The 16,278-nt window shown below is 39.9% G+C and overlaps 1 protein-coding gene across 2 annotated transcripts; it reads right to left on the reverse strand.

The window, feature by feature from the left end:
• Window positions 1–7,043: 7,043 nt before the first annotated feature.
• Window positions 7,044–12,267, reverse strand: LOC307256468 (glutathione peroxidase 3-like). 2 transcript variants are annotated; one of them, XM_080035426.1, is made up of 7 exons: window positions 12,152–12,267; window positions 11,338–11,553; window positions 9,965–9,991; window positions 9,476–9,626; window positions 8,732–8,849; window positions 7,851–7,950; window positions 7,044–7,357 (listed from the first exon to the last, which is right to left on the reverse strand). In XM_080035426.1, exons 2-7 carry the CDS (start codon window positions 11,398–11,400, stop codon window positions 7,136–7,138), a joined length of 681 nt encoding a protein of 226 aa, XP_079891552.1. In that variant the 5' UTR covers window positions 11,401–11,553; window positions 12,152–12,267; the 3' UTR covers window positions 7,044–7,135. The 2 variants fall into 2 exon arrangements, with proteins under 2 accessions (XP_079891552.1, XP_079891553.1); XM_080035427.1 differs by lacking the exon at window positions 12,152–12,267 and adding an exon at window positions 11,740–11,993.
• Between the last annotated feature and the right edge of the window lie 4,011 nt (window positions 12,268–16,278).

Here is a 16,278-nt window from a genome sequence, read left to right on the forward strand (position 1 = left end):
AAGTAAGGCATGTTGGGGCCAAAAATAGAATAAATTGTAAAAGATTTTTTTTCAGCTCAGATAATTTCTATGAGGTGTCCAGAACAACATACTAAAAGCCCTAAGAAATCCTAGTTGGGGAAATATGTTTAATTCTCATCAATCCGAGATGTGCCAATAAGGCGAGACACCAATAAATCCCAATAGGGCAATTTTTTCCTTTAGTCCTATCAAAATGAAACTTTACACAATGAAAGTAACCATGAAAATTAAAATTTTTTGTATTACAAGTTTCTTTGAAAATGAATTTTAATATGCAAATGAGTTATACTCTAATCGTACATGCCCAAAGTAAACCCAAATAGGCTTAATTTTTTTGCTTTACTCCTACCACAATAAAACTTTACATAGTAAAAGTATACTTGAAATGTAACTTTTTTTGTATTACAAGTTTCTTTTTAAATGAATTTGAATATGCACATGAGCTCCACACTTATTGAATATCCAATCATCGTACAATGGGTGATGGCAATGCTGCTTTTAGACTGGCCTCTAACCTGAAAAAACTGCCTGGCTTACCTGCCAGGGGTATAACAGGTGCCTCTCATGAATTAGATTTGTCTCTAAATGCCACTGCACGCAATTTGATAGCACTACAACTAATCAGAGCAATGAACAATGTGACGTATTAAGCCCCGTTCGTTTAGCGAACAACGGGATTAACTGTTAAATTAAACTTTTGCCGTGGTCGGTCGGCAAAACAGAACATTCCTCTTACTTGCTAATGAAATATTTGAGTGCCGTCTTCCAAATCGTAAAGGGTCGAGGCCAAAGCCATCTCAAACTCAAACAACATATCCGCAGCCATCTTTGATGTTTACTATCACGGCTTCAACGGCGCACTGTTGTCATCCGGTTACGTCCGCCCCAGAGCATCATACATAGGGCTCTGGCCCACCCATATCAGATAGAACCAATTCAAACGCAGCTCAGGATTTCTTGACATATTTAATGAGCTTCAATGGAGAGTGCCCAGACCAACAGGCGCAGCACATTTAATTTGCCAGCGCCTAGTGGCAGGTCTGGATTTCCAGGCTAGTGCCATTCCCTTTCCTATGCCAAATAGACGAGATGTAGAATCACAGCCTGAAATGGCATGGAGAAAGAGGAGATCGTCACACACCTTGGGACCAAGTAACTCCTTTGTCTACTTTATGCACCATACTGTATCTGTCTTGTTTTTGTCGCTTTCTTTGGTTCTTGTGCCATAAACAGCTTGTGTGCATTCAGATCAGCATGATGCAACAAGAGTACTAACAAGTCAGTGTCATCACCTACTGAGACTGTCTTTTGTTCTGGCAGAGGCAATGGCAGTTTGGAAATGAGCACATCTGCATTGTGCTTTGCATGGTTTGTGATACACCATTTTTATCTTACAAGTTTCTTTGAAAATGAATTTTAATATGCAAATGAGCTATACACTAATCAAATATAGGCTACCCAAAATATATCCGCATAGGCTTAATTTGAACCTTTACTCCTACCACATTAAAACTTTACACAATGTTGAATTGATAAACAAACATCTGTTATTTCATATAAAAAATACTGGTATTGATACAAATGTATCAAATAAATAAAATTCATAAAGGCTCAAGGGGTTCACATACTTTCAAGCAGCACTGTATGGTGCATAAAGTAGACAAAGGAGTTACTTGGTCCTAAGCTGTGTGACAATCTCCTCTTTATCCATGCCATTTCAGGCTGTGATTCTACGTCTCGTCTATTTGGCATAGGAAAGGCACTGAAAAAAAGTAAAATATGACACTAGCTAGGGGAGGGGGTAATCTAATTCATGAGAGGCACCTGTTATACCCCTGGCAGGTAAGCCAAGCAGTTTTTCAGGTTAGAGGCCAGTCTAAAAGCAGCATTGCCATCACCCATTGGCAGTACGATGATTGGATATTCAATACAGTCACATGAAAAAGTTTGGGACCCCCTTCTAATTTTTGGGATTATTGTTCATCATTAGCTGGGATTTCAAATAAGCAAATTCCTTTTCATATAAGACATCCCTTAGGGCAGTGGTTCTCAATTATTTTCTGTCATGCCCCCCCTAGGGGACAGAAATTTTTTCGCGCCCCCCCCTAAATTGAAATACTATTGAGAACCTGCTAATATTTATTTATTTATCTGTACAAAACCACTGTATGAGTTTCTGGCACGAGCATTCTGCATACAATCACCTTATTATCAAATTAGATAACAAAAAATAGCTGAGATAACTTATTCAGCAAAAAAATTCAAAGTTCAGTTTATTAGCTCAATTTGTAACATTTAAACAAGACTGCTCAGTCTGTGTGAATCTCAGGACAAAGAAACAAGAGCAAAAGATTCACTGAGGTTTGCATTTCATTAAAAAAAAATTAAACTGTAAACATAGTTAAGGTGTTTTTTTTTATTATTATAGGCTAATAGGCCTTCTGTGATGCGATAACCAATAATTCATTAATGTTATTATTAGTCTACTTGCTTGATTTATTTTTAAATAGCCTACAGAGACACTTGGAGACACATGCGGACATTTATTTACTGCAAATTGCGGCCTTTCGCGCGGATATGACCATACATAAGCACACATGGCGCTTGCTAGCACTTAAAAAAATAAATTAAAAAAAAAAAAACATTTTTTTGTCAGTTGGAAATCAAGGCAGCCCGCGCCCCCCCTGACAACTCACGGCGCCCCCCCAGGGGGGTGCGCCCCACCATTTGAGAAGCACTGCCTTAGGGAAACAGAAGCAATTCAGCAGTGTCATTTTGTTTATTGGAATAATAGAAAATATGCAATAAGCATCATAACAAAATTTGACTGGTGCATAAATTTGGGCACCCCAACAGAAAAATGTCATCAGTACTTAGTTGAGCCTCCTTTTGCAAAAATAACAGCCTCTAGACGCCTCCGGTAGCCTGTGATGAGTGTCTGGATCCTGGATGGAGGTATTTTGAACATTCTTACATACTAAAGCGATCCAGTTCAGTTAAATGTGATGGCTGCCGAGCATGGAAAGCCCGCTTCAAATCATCCCATAGATTTTCGATGATATTCAAGTCATTGGACTGCAACGGCCATATCAGAACATTGTACTTTTCCCTCTGCAGGAATTTGAACTGTGTTAAGGGTCATTGTCTTGTTGGAATATCCAACCCCTGGGCAACTTCAACTTTGTGACTGATGCTTGAACATTATCCTGAATAATCTGTTGAAACTGGGTTGAATTCATCCGACTATCCACTTTAACCAGGGCCCCAGTCCCTGAAGTAGCCACACAGCCCCACAGCATGATGGAACCTCCACCAAATTTGACAGTAGGTAGCAGGTGTTTTTCTTGGAATGCAGTGTTCTTCTTTCGCCATGCAAAGCGCTTTTTATAATGACTCATCAGTCCAAAGCATTTTCTTCCAATATGAAGCTGGCTTGTCTAAATGAGCTTTTGCATACTCCATGCCACTGTATCTGTGGCGTGGGCGCAGAAAGGGCTTCCTCCTTATCACCCGGCCATACAGATGTTTTGGTGCAAATTGCACTGAATTGTTGAACGATGTACAAATGCACCATCTGCAGGCAGATGTTCTTGCAGGTCTTTGGAGGTGATCTGTGGGTTGTGTGCAACCATTCTCACGATCCTCAGCCTATGCGCTCCTGTTTTTTTCTTGGTCTGCCATGCCTGGGTTTAACTGCCACTGTGCCTGTGTCCTTCCATTTCCTGACAACGTTCCCTACAGTCGAAATTGAAAATTGAAACCTTTGGGAAAGCTTCTTGTAGCCTTCCCCTAAACCATGACAATGAATAATCTTTGTTTTTCAGATCTTTTGGGAGCTGTTTTGATGATCCCATTCTGTCTCACTTCAGCAGAGAGTCAAAGAGAAGTGCAACTTGCATTTAGGCACCTAAAATACCTTTTCTCATGATTAAACATACATTTCTATGAGGTTCAAGGCTTAACAACATAATCCAACCAATTTTGTGTTTAAAGTAATCAGTTTTACATGCCGTTACAGGCATTAAAATCAACAAAACCACAAGGGTTCCCATATTTTTGCACAGCCAGTTTTTCACATTTTATTTGATTTCATACAACCAAATACTGCTTTTCAAAAAATCTTTGTTTGGAAAACATCCCAGTACTTAGCTGTTCCTGGTAAATTAAAGACATACCACTTTTATCTTTTTTTTTGTGAAAGCAGAGTCAATTATAATGCCGGCTGAGAGGGGTTCCCAAACTTTTTCATATGACTAAGTGTGGAGCTCATGTGCATATTCAAATTCATTTAAAAAGAAATTTGTAATACAAAAAAAGTTACATTTCAAGTATACTTTTACTATGTAAAGTTTTATTGTGGTAGGAGTATGGTTACTTTAATTGTGTAAAGTTTCACTTTGATAGGACTAAAGGAAAACATTGCCCTATTGGGATTTATTGGTGTCTCGCCTTATTGGCACACATCTCGGATTGATGAGAATTAAACATATTTCCCCAACTAGGATTTCTTAGGACTTTTAGTATGCTGTTCTGGACACCTCATAGAAATTATCTGAGCTGAAAAAAAATCTTTTACAATTTATTCTATGAAAAACTCTATTTTTCCTGGACTATAAGTTTAATAGTTGCACTGATGACAACTCAAGAAAAGGAGCAGTGACATGATGACCGTCATGGCTGCTGCCCTAAAGGTTGTGGTGATGTAACTTCTATAGTGTATGTCGGATAATAAGGTATCCATCTATTGTAGGAATTTGTTACAGCATTCATTGTTTATGAATTAGAAGATTTTAGTGGGAGGCTACGGCGGCTAAGCTGCAAAAATAATAGATACAAAAACACTTTTTTACCTACTGCAATTGCACTTTATAATGACTCCCCTTTCAGTAAGGACAGAGGACATTTGAACTTTTAAACTTTAGCCTGCGCTGCATATTTTGCATTTTTTGCACATGTATAATTGCACACTTGATTGCTTTTTCTTTTAGCATAATTTTTGTTTTTTATCATATCATATGCACTGGCAGAGCTAGTATTTGTGTACTGTTATATACGAGTAACAGTTACTTATGCACTTATGCACAGAGACTATCCATACCACTTTCTCATCTTGGCTATGTATGTATGCTCATGTTTGGGTGGGGATAGGCCTATATGTGCTGTGTTGTGTTCTGTGTATGCTGGCTGCTGTAGCATCTGAATTTCCCTGCTGGGATGAATAAAGTATATCTTATCTTATCTTATCTTAAGCATGTAAGCAGCTCCAGAGTCTTTCACTCAACTTGAGACCATAACATATGTAGATTAAAAAAAAAAGATGAAACTAATTTGAACTGATTAGCACGGTGTTATAGAAATCATTTCTGCAGGGTGCAGTGAGGCATGTGAACCAGTTCCTGCAATCCACAGGTCAGTAGAAGTGAGAACATTACTAAATTAGCATTAGAGGTAACATAATATGCTCATTTTCAATTTCAGAATTGTAATTTGGGTTTCAACTAGAAGAAAAATTATACAGTGGCCTTAGTCATGTTGTCATGCTACAACAGGATGACGTGTCCTTGTGGGATGAACACTGTAAAACAGTCAATAAGGTGCTCTTACATCAGAGGCCTCATGGCAACTGCTGCTCCCAGAGGGAAGAAATGATCCATGAATAAACTGGAACTACCTCCTGGGGGTTCTATGCCTCCGCGAGACAAACAATTGTCCAACAGTGAAAGTACAGTAGTGGTTGGCGATGATTAAAGAGGGTAAAGCTCCTAATATGCCACAATACTTTTACTTATTTCATCATAACATTGCGCCTTGAGCTTGCCTTTATATCCGTCGCATCCCCGTTTGTTTTCATATTGAGGCTCCATCGATGTGACGTCACTTCAGATGCGCACTAGATTATGGGTTAGAATAGCCCAAATATGATGCCGTTTTCAACGCTAAAAATCTCAGCCGGATGTAGTAGACATCGGGGTATTTCTAACTATCCTAAATCTGTCCACAAGAATCGGGACATCCTAAATCTTTTTTCTATCATACTAAATAGTAGATCACATGCAGGGAACCTCTCCAGCCCTTGGTAGTCTGGGTTGTGTGTCTGATGTCATACATAGAGGAGGGAGCCGCAGACCCAGGGTTCCAGATTTCCACCACAAATTAACAGTGTAATCCTGCTCAGGAGAAGCAACTATGAACATAACATTTGAAATACTGTGTTGCTTCAGAAACTTAAGGGAAAGCATCTAAAGTATTTTCCAATTCTTTTAGCTCAGAAACATCAGGTTTGCTGAAATGTTGAATGCAATCCCATTTAAAATGACTGATGTGGGAAATATGTGACCTCTGACACAAAGGCAAGAAATTGTAATAGACAGGATGTATACCTATGCTGAAGTGTGTTAGAGACAAATCCAAGTCAAAGCAGTATTTTAACTGAATAACCAGTAACATAGTATCATTTTGATCAAGTAGTCAGACGAAGGGCTTCAGAATGTGCAGCATAATTTGAAAAAGGGCCAGATTTTATCAAATAAATTAGAGAAAAAAAATCCTGATAGTGAAATGAAATAAGACTTAAAAAGGTACACTGCATTACAGGTAGCTCGAGGCCCCTTTTATTGTTGGCAAAAGCACATGTGGAACTTTGTATTTGACCGGCTTAATACATATTCTAAATGTCTATAAGCATCTTACCCTACTTTTTCAAGTTCATACATTTAATTGCAGGAGGAAAATGTTATGTTCACTTTCCATGACATCCACAGAACAGGTTGTTTCAGTTAAAGAAAGGTCTACACATCAGTGTGTTGTTCACCATGATTTATTGAAGTAATTAACATTTCTGCAGTAATGGCCAACAGGTCCTGGGATGAGAAGATACCATGATGCTGTGGGATAGCAGGGCAGCCTGAATGCACTCAAGAGCTGTCCTGAACCCCACACTCCAAAGAGGCTCCACAGACTTTACTGTTTTCAAGCCTCCTCTTCATTCAACATGCCACCTTCCTGTAGCAGAAACTGTTGACTTTACGCTAAATAAACAATAATAAATACACGCTTTTAGGATTACCTCTAGTGATTTATCTCATTAGAGGCAGGATACTGTGAGGAATCAGATCTAATTTAATATTTTCGGTGCGTTTTGTTTGACCAGGTGAGTGTGAATCTCATCTCGCATTTCACTAATGTTGACAGTTGGGTGCCACCTCATCACCGGCTTCCCGTCCGGTCCCACCAGAAACTTCTCAAAGTTCCACTTGATGTCGGTGATCTTCAAGGGCTCCCAGAACAATCTGCCAGTGGGGTTACCAAAGCTTTCCCCAACTGGGGGACAGGAGTTCTGCATGGCACAAAGCATCGGGTTAGCATGCACAACAAGCATATTCTCTTATCATTTTAACAACAAATTGTATTGTCTATTAAGCATCGGTCTCCCCATTCTTTTTGCTTTAATCCTACGTTGCAATAAATGTAAAGCACTTTGAACTACATCAGATTAATTTGAAATGTGCTATATTAATACATTGGTTGAACAAAGTCTAAAGTCAACATCCTCCTTACATTTTTATGAACACATTTTGTCAAGTGACTTTTTATAAATCAAAAAGCCATTTATATTTAGAAGATACCTCAGACTGGTTTGGCTGTGCATGCTGCTATACTGGGAGTGTGCCAAATGATGCACTTGAGGTGTGACATATCAAGTCAGAGTAATGAGTGTGTGCAGCTGGTGAATAGCACTAGTAATTGCAGAATACTTATGTAGGTTCAAAAAAAAAAAAAAAAAAAATTGTTTTTTAAAAATGTATCTTTGCAAGCAGCCCATAACTTACCTTAAGGAAGGTGTAAACCTCTTGCTCGTCTTTTCCATTAACATCACCTTTCTCAAACAGCAGGAAGTTTGGAACAAATCCATTGCCCGGTCTAACATATCTGGAATCCAGAGAGAGAGAGAGCGACAGAGAGAGAGAGAGACAGAGAGAAGCTTATCAGTGGACGAGTGCTTTACCTCCTGCACTAGATTTAGTCTATTGCAATGGCTTTGCTATGGATACAAGATGACTGATGAACCTGAGACATAAAGTCAACGTGTGTTAACACAGTCCACTAACAGAACCTGATATTTTTCCTGATTAAATAAAGCTTTGTTGATCGACAGGGGATTTACCATTATTAGAAAATTCCTCTGTACATCCAGCTCTGAAGGTTCTTATGTTACAGAACACTAGGATATACTATACTGTCTTGTAAGGAGCTTGTGACTCACACTCCGTTGGAAAGTTGAAAGTGCTTTATTTGAGGGACCACTCTGAGTCTAGGCTGGAGAAGGTTTTTACTTAACTGCAATAACGTAGCTTTGAGTTAGAATAGTCTTATCTGTAGTGTTTATTACAAAAAAGGTGGAGTTAGTGTTTCTTGAGAAAGCTTGTCAAAATCAGTGACTATCTCCTCATGATCCACTACCTGTCCATACTGTGTGCTGAATAAAAACAACCTGGCATTAACACCTAGGCTATGTAAATAAAGAGTCCCACCCTAGCTAGTGACATGCCAGTTTACAGAGTCTAGGCTGTGTATTAACACTGGATTCCTTTCAGCCCACGGTACGGACAAGTAGCGGAGTGTGAGATTTTGACAAGTATTCTCCAGAATTGCAGACTCCACCTTTAGCTGGTTGCATGTGGCTGATTTGCATTGATAAACCATGTCTTACTTTAAACCTGGCAGAATTTCATGTGGTTCCCCTGGATCTTGTTTCCCAAACTGGTTGGTGGGAAAGCCGAGGATGGTGAAGCCAAGAGGTTTCATCTCCTCGTGTAGTGCATTCAGTCCTGATGATAGGAGAACGTTTGTGTCAGGAATATTCACACATCCATGTCACTATGATGCAGGTGTGTAGGAGAAGTTAAGTTACTTTATTAGTCAACGGTTACATTGAAATTTGTCTTTCCGTGTATCCCCTCTCAAGTTACCACACTTCGGAGGGGGTAATAGCACGGGGTTAGCTGTAGTAAAGCACCCCTGGAGCAGTTTGGGGTTAAGGGTCTTGCTCAAGGACACAATGGTGGAGATGGTGGGCACCGTAGACGTAATACCAGCCACTACTAGTTTTACAACTAACACCCTCCTGTCTGGTGCCGGGGATCCAACCAGCGACGATGGTTACTGGTCGGCCACCTTTCCGCTAGGCCATCCTACCACCCCATGGGAGTACGCTAGGATAAAAAGATATGCTAGATGTGTGTAATTCTGTTTTATTTTATGTCTAGATTGTCAGTGAAGAGACATAAGCCACAGACCACATCATCATTTAGGGTCGAGCAGGACTATTACACTAGTTCTTAATAAATGGTGATGGTTTAGCAAGAGCAGAGTGCGGGATCTCATTTTAGCATCCTAAAAAAAAAGTCAAAGGTTATTTCCACAAAAGGATGATGTAATTGGTGGCGTTTCTTACCCACATACTGTTCGGTGAATCCTCAGTACGTGGCCACATTGACAAACAGGACACTCTTGCCCATGTAGTCGCTCAAGTTGACTGTTTCATTCCCATTCAGAATCTTTGCCTGGTATTTGTAAATGGTGCCATTTCTGGACGAGTCACACCGCTGGGGGGGGGGCACAGAAAGGTTAAGAGCCGTTACAATGGGCCAACACAAACAATATATCTTCTGGTGTAGCATTTTCCTGCTCCGACCATGATGCATGCAGAAAAAGGCCTTCCATAAAAACCCATCCAGACTAATGACTCACTTAATGTGAACTAGAATGAATTACCCACACAGACAGAAGCCCTTCTATGCACTGTTGGGGACAATGTGTGCCGGCTGTATGAAGTGAAAATGAGCCCATCTGGACGTCACTTCAGGTATGATACTGCAGCTGGACAAAAACTGACAGATTGGGTCAGTCATTTTTTGTGTGACAAGAAAAAAAGTTCCCTTACCTGCCAACTGTTAATGGTGCCACAGGTCTGGGGGGTGGGGGGGGGGGGGCACAGATACAAGACACATTTATTTCAACACAATCAATAGACAAGATGTTTTTAGACCACGTATGCAAAAAGATAAACCTTCCATAAAGTCTCATCCTGACAAATACACACTTTGAGAAAATAGAAACATTTCTTATTTGTGATAAGTTACTTTATTAGTCAATGGTTACATTGAAATTTGTCTTTCCGCATATCCCCTCTCAACTGAATACACTTCGGAGGGGGTCAAATCGCAGGGTCAGCCGTAGTACAATGCCCTTGGAACCATTTGGGATTAAGTGTCTTGCTCAAGGACACAATGGTAGAGATGGTGGGCACCGTAGACGTAATAACAGCCACTACTAGTTTTACAACTAACACCCTCCTGTCCGGTGCCGGGGATCAAACTAACGACCTCATGGTTACTGTTCGACCACCTTTCTTCCAGGCCATCCTACCATCCTTATGTGTATATAAGAAAATGTCAAGTTGATTTTACGTCATGATGAACTGAATATCACTGAGGAAACAACCTTAAGGTTAAATCAATAATGAAAATTAACCTATTTAAATATCTATTCAAAGTGTTGATACCGACATCTTTCCACAATCCCATTTTACTGTTTGTAATAGTCATTAAGTTCAGAATAACAGGTGCTGCTTATCACATATGCTTTTTTTTATATATATATATATATATATATATATATATAATATCCCCATTCTCATGGGTAAATATTATATACATTGTACTAATGGAGATATTCTAAGATTCCCTTCGCATGGTTTGTGAACAAATTTAAATTGGTTGTTTCCCCTCACTGAACAAGTAAAGTCTAGTAAAAAGACAGTTGTGTAGAGATGCATCTAGTTTATTGCTGAACTCCTTTTGATAAGTATCCCCTTGAATGCTGCTCCTAAATATTTTTCCTCTAGCCTTTTTTGCTTTTGACTTGTGATTATCATTTACCTTTTTTTAATGTGACTCATGACACTGACATGTGTATCGTAGCGTCTAGATGTACGTTTCTTCCCCTGCAAGAGTTGTGTATGCTTTCTTTTCAATAAAAAAAAATAGAGATTGTGATTACGCCTGGGCTACATGTTTATTGTTTTTAAAGTAGTGCCAACTTTGAATATACAAATCAAATGACCGAAATACAAAGACGTGCCTACGTGAAGTTTGAACGTTTGAGCATATCTTCAAACAGATGCAACTTCCTCGCGCTACAGTTTAAGAGGCCAATTAGGCTTAACACTGCACAGGTGTGAACGATGCATTAGACAGGTGTTCATGTAGGCTTATATTATAGCCTGTGCTTGATAATTGCCAACAGGTAGCCTACCTGAGCTCCGGTGGTGCAGGGTCGCAGCAGACCGAGTAGAAATAGCGGGAGGAAGCGCCACATTTTGCCGTCTTGACTGCTCTCTGTGGCCGTCTGTCTGTCTTCTAACTTCGCTTTATTTCAATCTTCTGGCAAGGTGGCGGACATGGACATGTAAAGTGGCGGAGGCGCGCACAGCTGTCTGAGATTGATGACGCCCACCGCTGACGTCACGACCTGCACAGTGACAAGCCAATGAATGACCATCAGTTAAAGCAGTTCGGATGGATGTGAGTTTGAGCATTTCAGCACAATCATAATATCCCGCCTTCCTCCAATGCAGCCCCACCCCCTCATTCCTATCCCCGTTTTTTTTGTTTTGTTTTTGAAGAAACTTAATTTAGGCTACACAAGCAGACTTACTTGCTTAATACTGTCTCCGTGCACAAAGTGAGTTATATTGTGGCTGAAGAAACTGGTGGCTGTAGTAGGCTACCGGTACCGCGCTGATCTGCTTGTATCACTGGTTTCACTTCAGATATGTCGGCCAGAACACCACTTATGCTTATAATGAGACTAGGAGAGGAGGAGTAGGGTTTTATCCGCTCTTTATTTTCCTTCTTTCACAGGCACAGCCGCATATAGATCGCGGAAAAAGAACAAAGGCTTAAACTCCGCTCGTGAGGAGACGTTTGAACAGCTGTTGCGACTCGCGAATCGCAGCCGCTAATAACATGCACAAACTATAACTTATAACAGCGATCGGGACTACATGTACATACTCACACACGGGTGATTCACATTTACACTCAGATAAACACGAATGATGGCTTACTGTGGCAACTTGCTCACACACATCTCACCGAGGGAGAAGCGAAAGGAACCTTACTGAACTGGCTCTCTGGCCGACTGACGTCACGGCCCAACACTAAAACACAGCTTAACACACTGTAAAAAATAACAAGAAATAACACATGTAACCTTTTCTACAATGGTCGCTACTCGCTAGGCTACTGTCTGCCGTGGAATCAAAACAAACCCTTTCGTTGAGGACGCGCGTGCACGAATGCGCGGTACACAAGCAGACGGCAAACAGACAGGTCTGTCGGCCAATTAAATCGTTCGGTCCGAACGATTTGATTGGTTGTAGTTTTCACCTAATATTATGAGACTGAAATAATTGTTTCTTTTTATTCCTGGTGGGTCTACCATGCATTTTAGAGTGTAAAAACCTTATTTATACCATTTTAAAGTCATTTAAAATAAGTGTAAAAACTGTACAAAGGTAAGAATAGCTTTAATGACATCTCAAGCTGGAGTTTGATTAAAGAAGAGTAATGATCATTTGTAATGGAATTCTGATCCAAAAAATCCTAAATGCAACAACAAGAGCATGAGAGATTTTGTTCTTCAGATCATCTAGACACATTTGTTACAGCTGGTTTAACAACACAATCAATGTGTCTTATAACATACAAGCTGTTGTTTCACCATGTATGCAAAAAGCTGGAGCTTCAATAAAGACACATCCATTACTTCATGAGAAATAGAAAAGGAATTGATCTTATTTGTGATCATAAGAAAAATGTAATGTTTATTTTACATGATGTTACATTGAATTTTACTGAATAAAACAACCTGAAGATGAAATCAATAATTCAAATGTGCCTATTTAAAGATCCATTCAAATTGTCTATAACGTCATCTTCCAATGTACAAAACACAATACCAGTGTCAAGGGTGCAGGCAGGGCCGCCCATAAGGGGTAGAAAGTGGGAAGGCTTTCTAGGGCCCAGCCACTTGGGGGGCCCATGGTCTTTGGAAGCCAAGAACCTAACTAAGCTAAACTTTATTTTTAGATTTACCATTTTATTTATGTCAATATCTATTCAAAGTTGGGTGTTAACACAGAGCCGCGGCTCCGCTTACGGCCATTTAAAAAGCAGTAGAAAAGCAGAAATGTTCAAAATGTTTCAGATTGAGCACAGCAGAGTGTAACTGTTTCAAACATAATCCATCCTATAAACCCTTTGTGTGCCAAATGGTGACAAGATTGGGTTTTGATATTAAACAGTTTTGACTGGATTATATTTCCTGACTCGTTCCTGCTCACGGAAAACACATGTAGGCCTACCTGCTACTTGTGTCTGGGTGTCGTTGTGAAAACTATTTGGACCCCATGAAAAAACAGGTTGGGTACCTTTTGTAGTTCTTCTACATTAGTTACTCTGTAATTTTCCTGAGTCTACAAACAGCATTAAATTCTCTCTCCACATAATGTACATTTTTGTGAAAAAGAATTTCCCTTTGGGGACTATACCTTCCAAAGGCTTTGACATAAGTCTTCAGGTTGACACGACCAGCCAAGTCTGACCAGTTTTTCAGAAACCTGGCCAATTGACCAACGAGACGGGTCATACCACAATGAAGCTGACGAGCAGCATCATCCTGTTTTAATCATTGCCGTAACCACCAAGGTCCTGCTTTCTGTATTGTTTCTAAAAATAAAAAATAAAAATAGACCTAAAAAAGTTCTTAATGCAAAGAAAGACACAAGGCACAAAGAAGTTGGAAATAATTGAAGGAACAGATTTGAGTTCAAAGATTAAGAACTTTTTTTGTAATGATTTCAGTGCTTTTGCAGTGATGAGAGGAGAATGAACTAAGCCTAAATGTTGCAACCAAACATAGGCCAACTTTATAGTTGAGGGTAGGATGGTTTGGTTATTCATGTAGAGAACCGCCTTTTTTCATTTGTGTGTCAAATGATTTAATGTCATGTGCAGAAATACAAAAAAGTGCAATATATGGTGCAGTCAATTAGTGTAAATGTATCTTACCAGAAACTAGTAGCATAGAAAACGTGCAAATTGTGAAAAAACTGCTTGCTTTAGTAAATACTAAAGAAGAACAATGTCTTTGTGTGAACTGATTATTTTGTAGAGATCTGTTGATCTGTTAAACAATTGTGTGAGTGTAAGGGAATCAAACTAAATTGGTAGGTATGCTGGGCTAAGTCAGAAATGCACTACTATTTTAAAATAATAATGAGCCCTTGCTCCCCCAACTGTCCCTGGTTGATAAGATAGTTAGTCTCTCTACAAATGCATGTATGTGTTTATTGAGGGATGAGCGCACTCACACTCATTGTTGATAGGAGTAATGGGTAAGGGGGGCCCATTGACTGGAGGTTTTCAGGGGCCCAGCCATTTGTGTGGGCAGGCCTGCCTATATAAGCCAAGTGGTTTGTGCAGTTCCTTAGACCTTCTCTTCTGCATCGAGAGAGCATAGGGCAACATGGCCTCACAACGATGGGTCCTGGCGGTCTGCTTTTCCCTTGCCTCCGGTACCATGCAATCTTTCATTAAATAATTTGGAGGGACAAGGAAAATCAAATTCATAATATAGAAAAATATAGCAGACATTTTCAAAATGTTTCAGATTGAGGCCCATTGACTGGAAGTTTTCAGGGGCCCAGCCATTTGTGTGGGCAGGCCTGGGTGCAGGTAAACATTGCCTGAGGTACTTAGTTCAATTAATACTCACAACCTACATTAGACTCATCACAGACTTACACGTCACTGACCCTGCGTTCTAAATCACAAATGTCAAGAATAAAGACGAATACTCCAAAATTCTATTGGAGTTACAATACTACAAACATACCACAATTAACATATTACAATTGACGTGAATGTATTGGGACATCCTAAATCTTTTTTCTGGCATACTAAATAGCAGGGAAGTATGGGTATTGGAACGCAGGGTATATGTTTCAATCACAAAGTAAAAGACACATCTTTAAAATGTAACATTACATATATCCTTCCAATTGTAACTTATCTACATACACAAAGATATATTTTTTTGTTGTTGGAATGACACCGAAACCGTGGTACACTTATTTGATGACTGCGATAATTCCATGGAGCTTTGGAAAGACTTGGCGGTTTGTTGTCACAGCTTTTGTTCAGGCCTAGAGAGAGGTTTTATTGAGCAGATGTGTGTTAGGTGTCAGAAGTCTGATTATTAGCAAACCCAAGACCTCCAAAGGGTGTAAGGCAATCTCCAAAATCCTTGGTATCCCTGTTTCAACAGTGCTTAATGTTATTAAGAAGTTTGCCAAGCATGGAACTGTCAAGAACCTCCCTGGACGTGGGGGAAAGAGCAAGATTGATGGATGGTGTGAATGGTGGAAAAAACATCACGTCAAACATCCAAAGACCTGAAGGCCAACCTGGAACAGTCTGGGGTCATGGTTTCAACAAGTACCATACGCCGCACACTAAACCAAACAGGGCTTTATGGACAATGGCCAATGAAGACACCATTACTGAAGAAAAGGCATGAAAGGGAACGACTCATCTTTGCCAAAGAGTACCTGGACAAACCACAATCCTTCTGGGAAAATGTTCTGTGGACAGACAAAACAAAAATAGAGCTTTTTGGGAATGCACACCGGCAGTTTGTTTACAGACGGCGCAAACAAAGCCTACAAGGAAAAGAACACCCTACTAACAGTCAAGCATGGTGGAGGATCCATAATGCTGTGGGGCTGCTTTGCTGCATCTGGTACTGGAGGCCTTGACCGTATCACAGGAATCATGAAATCAGAGAATTATCAAGAGATTTTAGAGCAAAACGTCCTACCCAGTGTAAGAGAACTTGGTTTGAGTCGAAGATCATGGATCCTCCAGCAAGACAAAGACCCGAAGCACACATCCAAAAGCACGCAGGAATGGTTGAAAAGGAACAAAATTGACTGTTTTAAAATGGCCAGCAATGAGTCCTGATCTCAATCCGATTGAAAATCTTTGGTAGCTGAAATCTGCCATTGGGGAAAAGAAACCTGCACATGTTCAAGAGCTTGAATAATTTGCAAAGAAAGAGAAAATACCAGCTGAGAAGTGCAAGAAGCTTATAGATGGCTACAAGAAACATTTGGAGGCTGTCATCACTGCC

This window comes from Ammodytes marinus (assembly GCF_949987685.1).
Source record: "Ammodytes marinus genome assembly, chromosome: 10".
Lineage (NCBI taxonomy): Eukaryota > Metazoa > Chordata > Actinopteri > Uranoscopiformes > Ammodytidae > Ammodytes > Ammodytes marinus.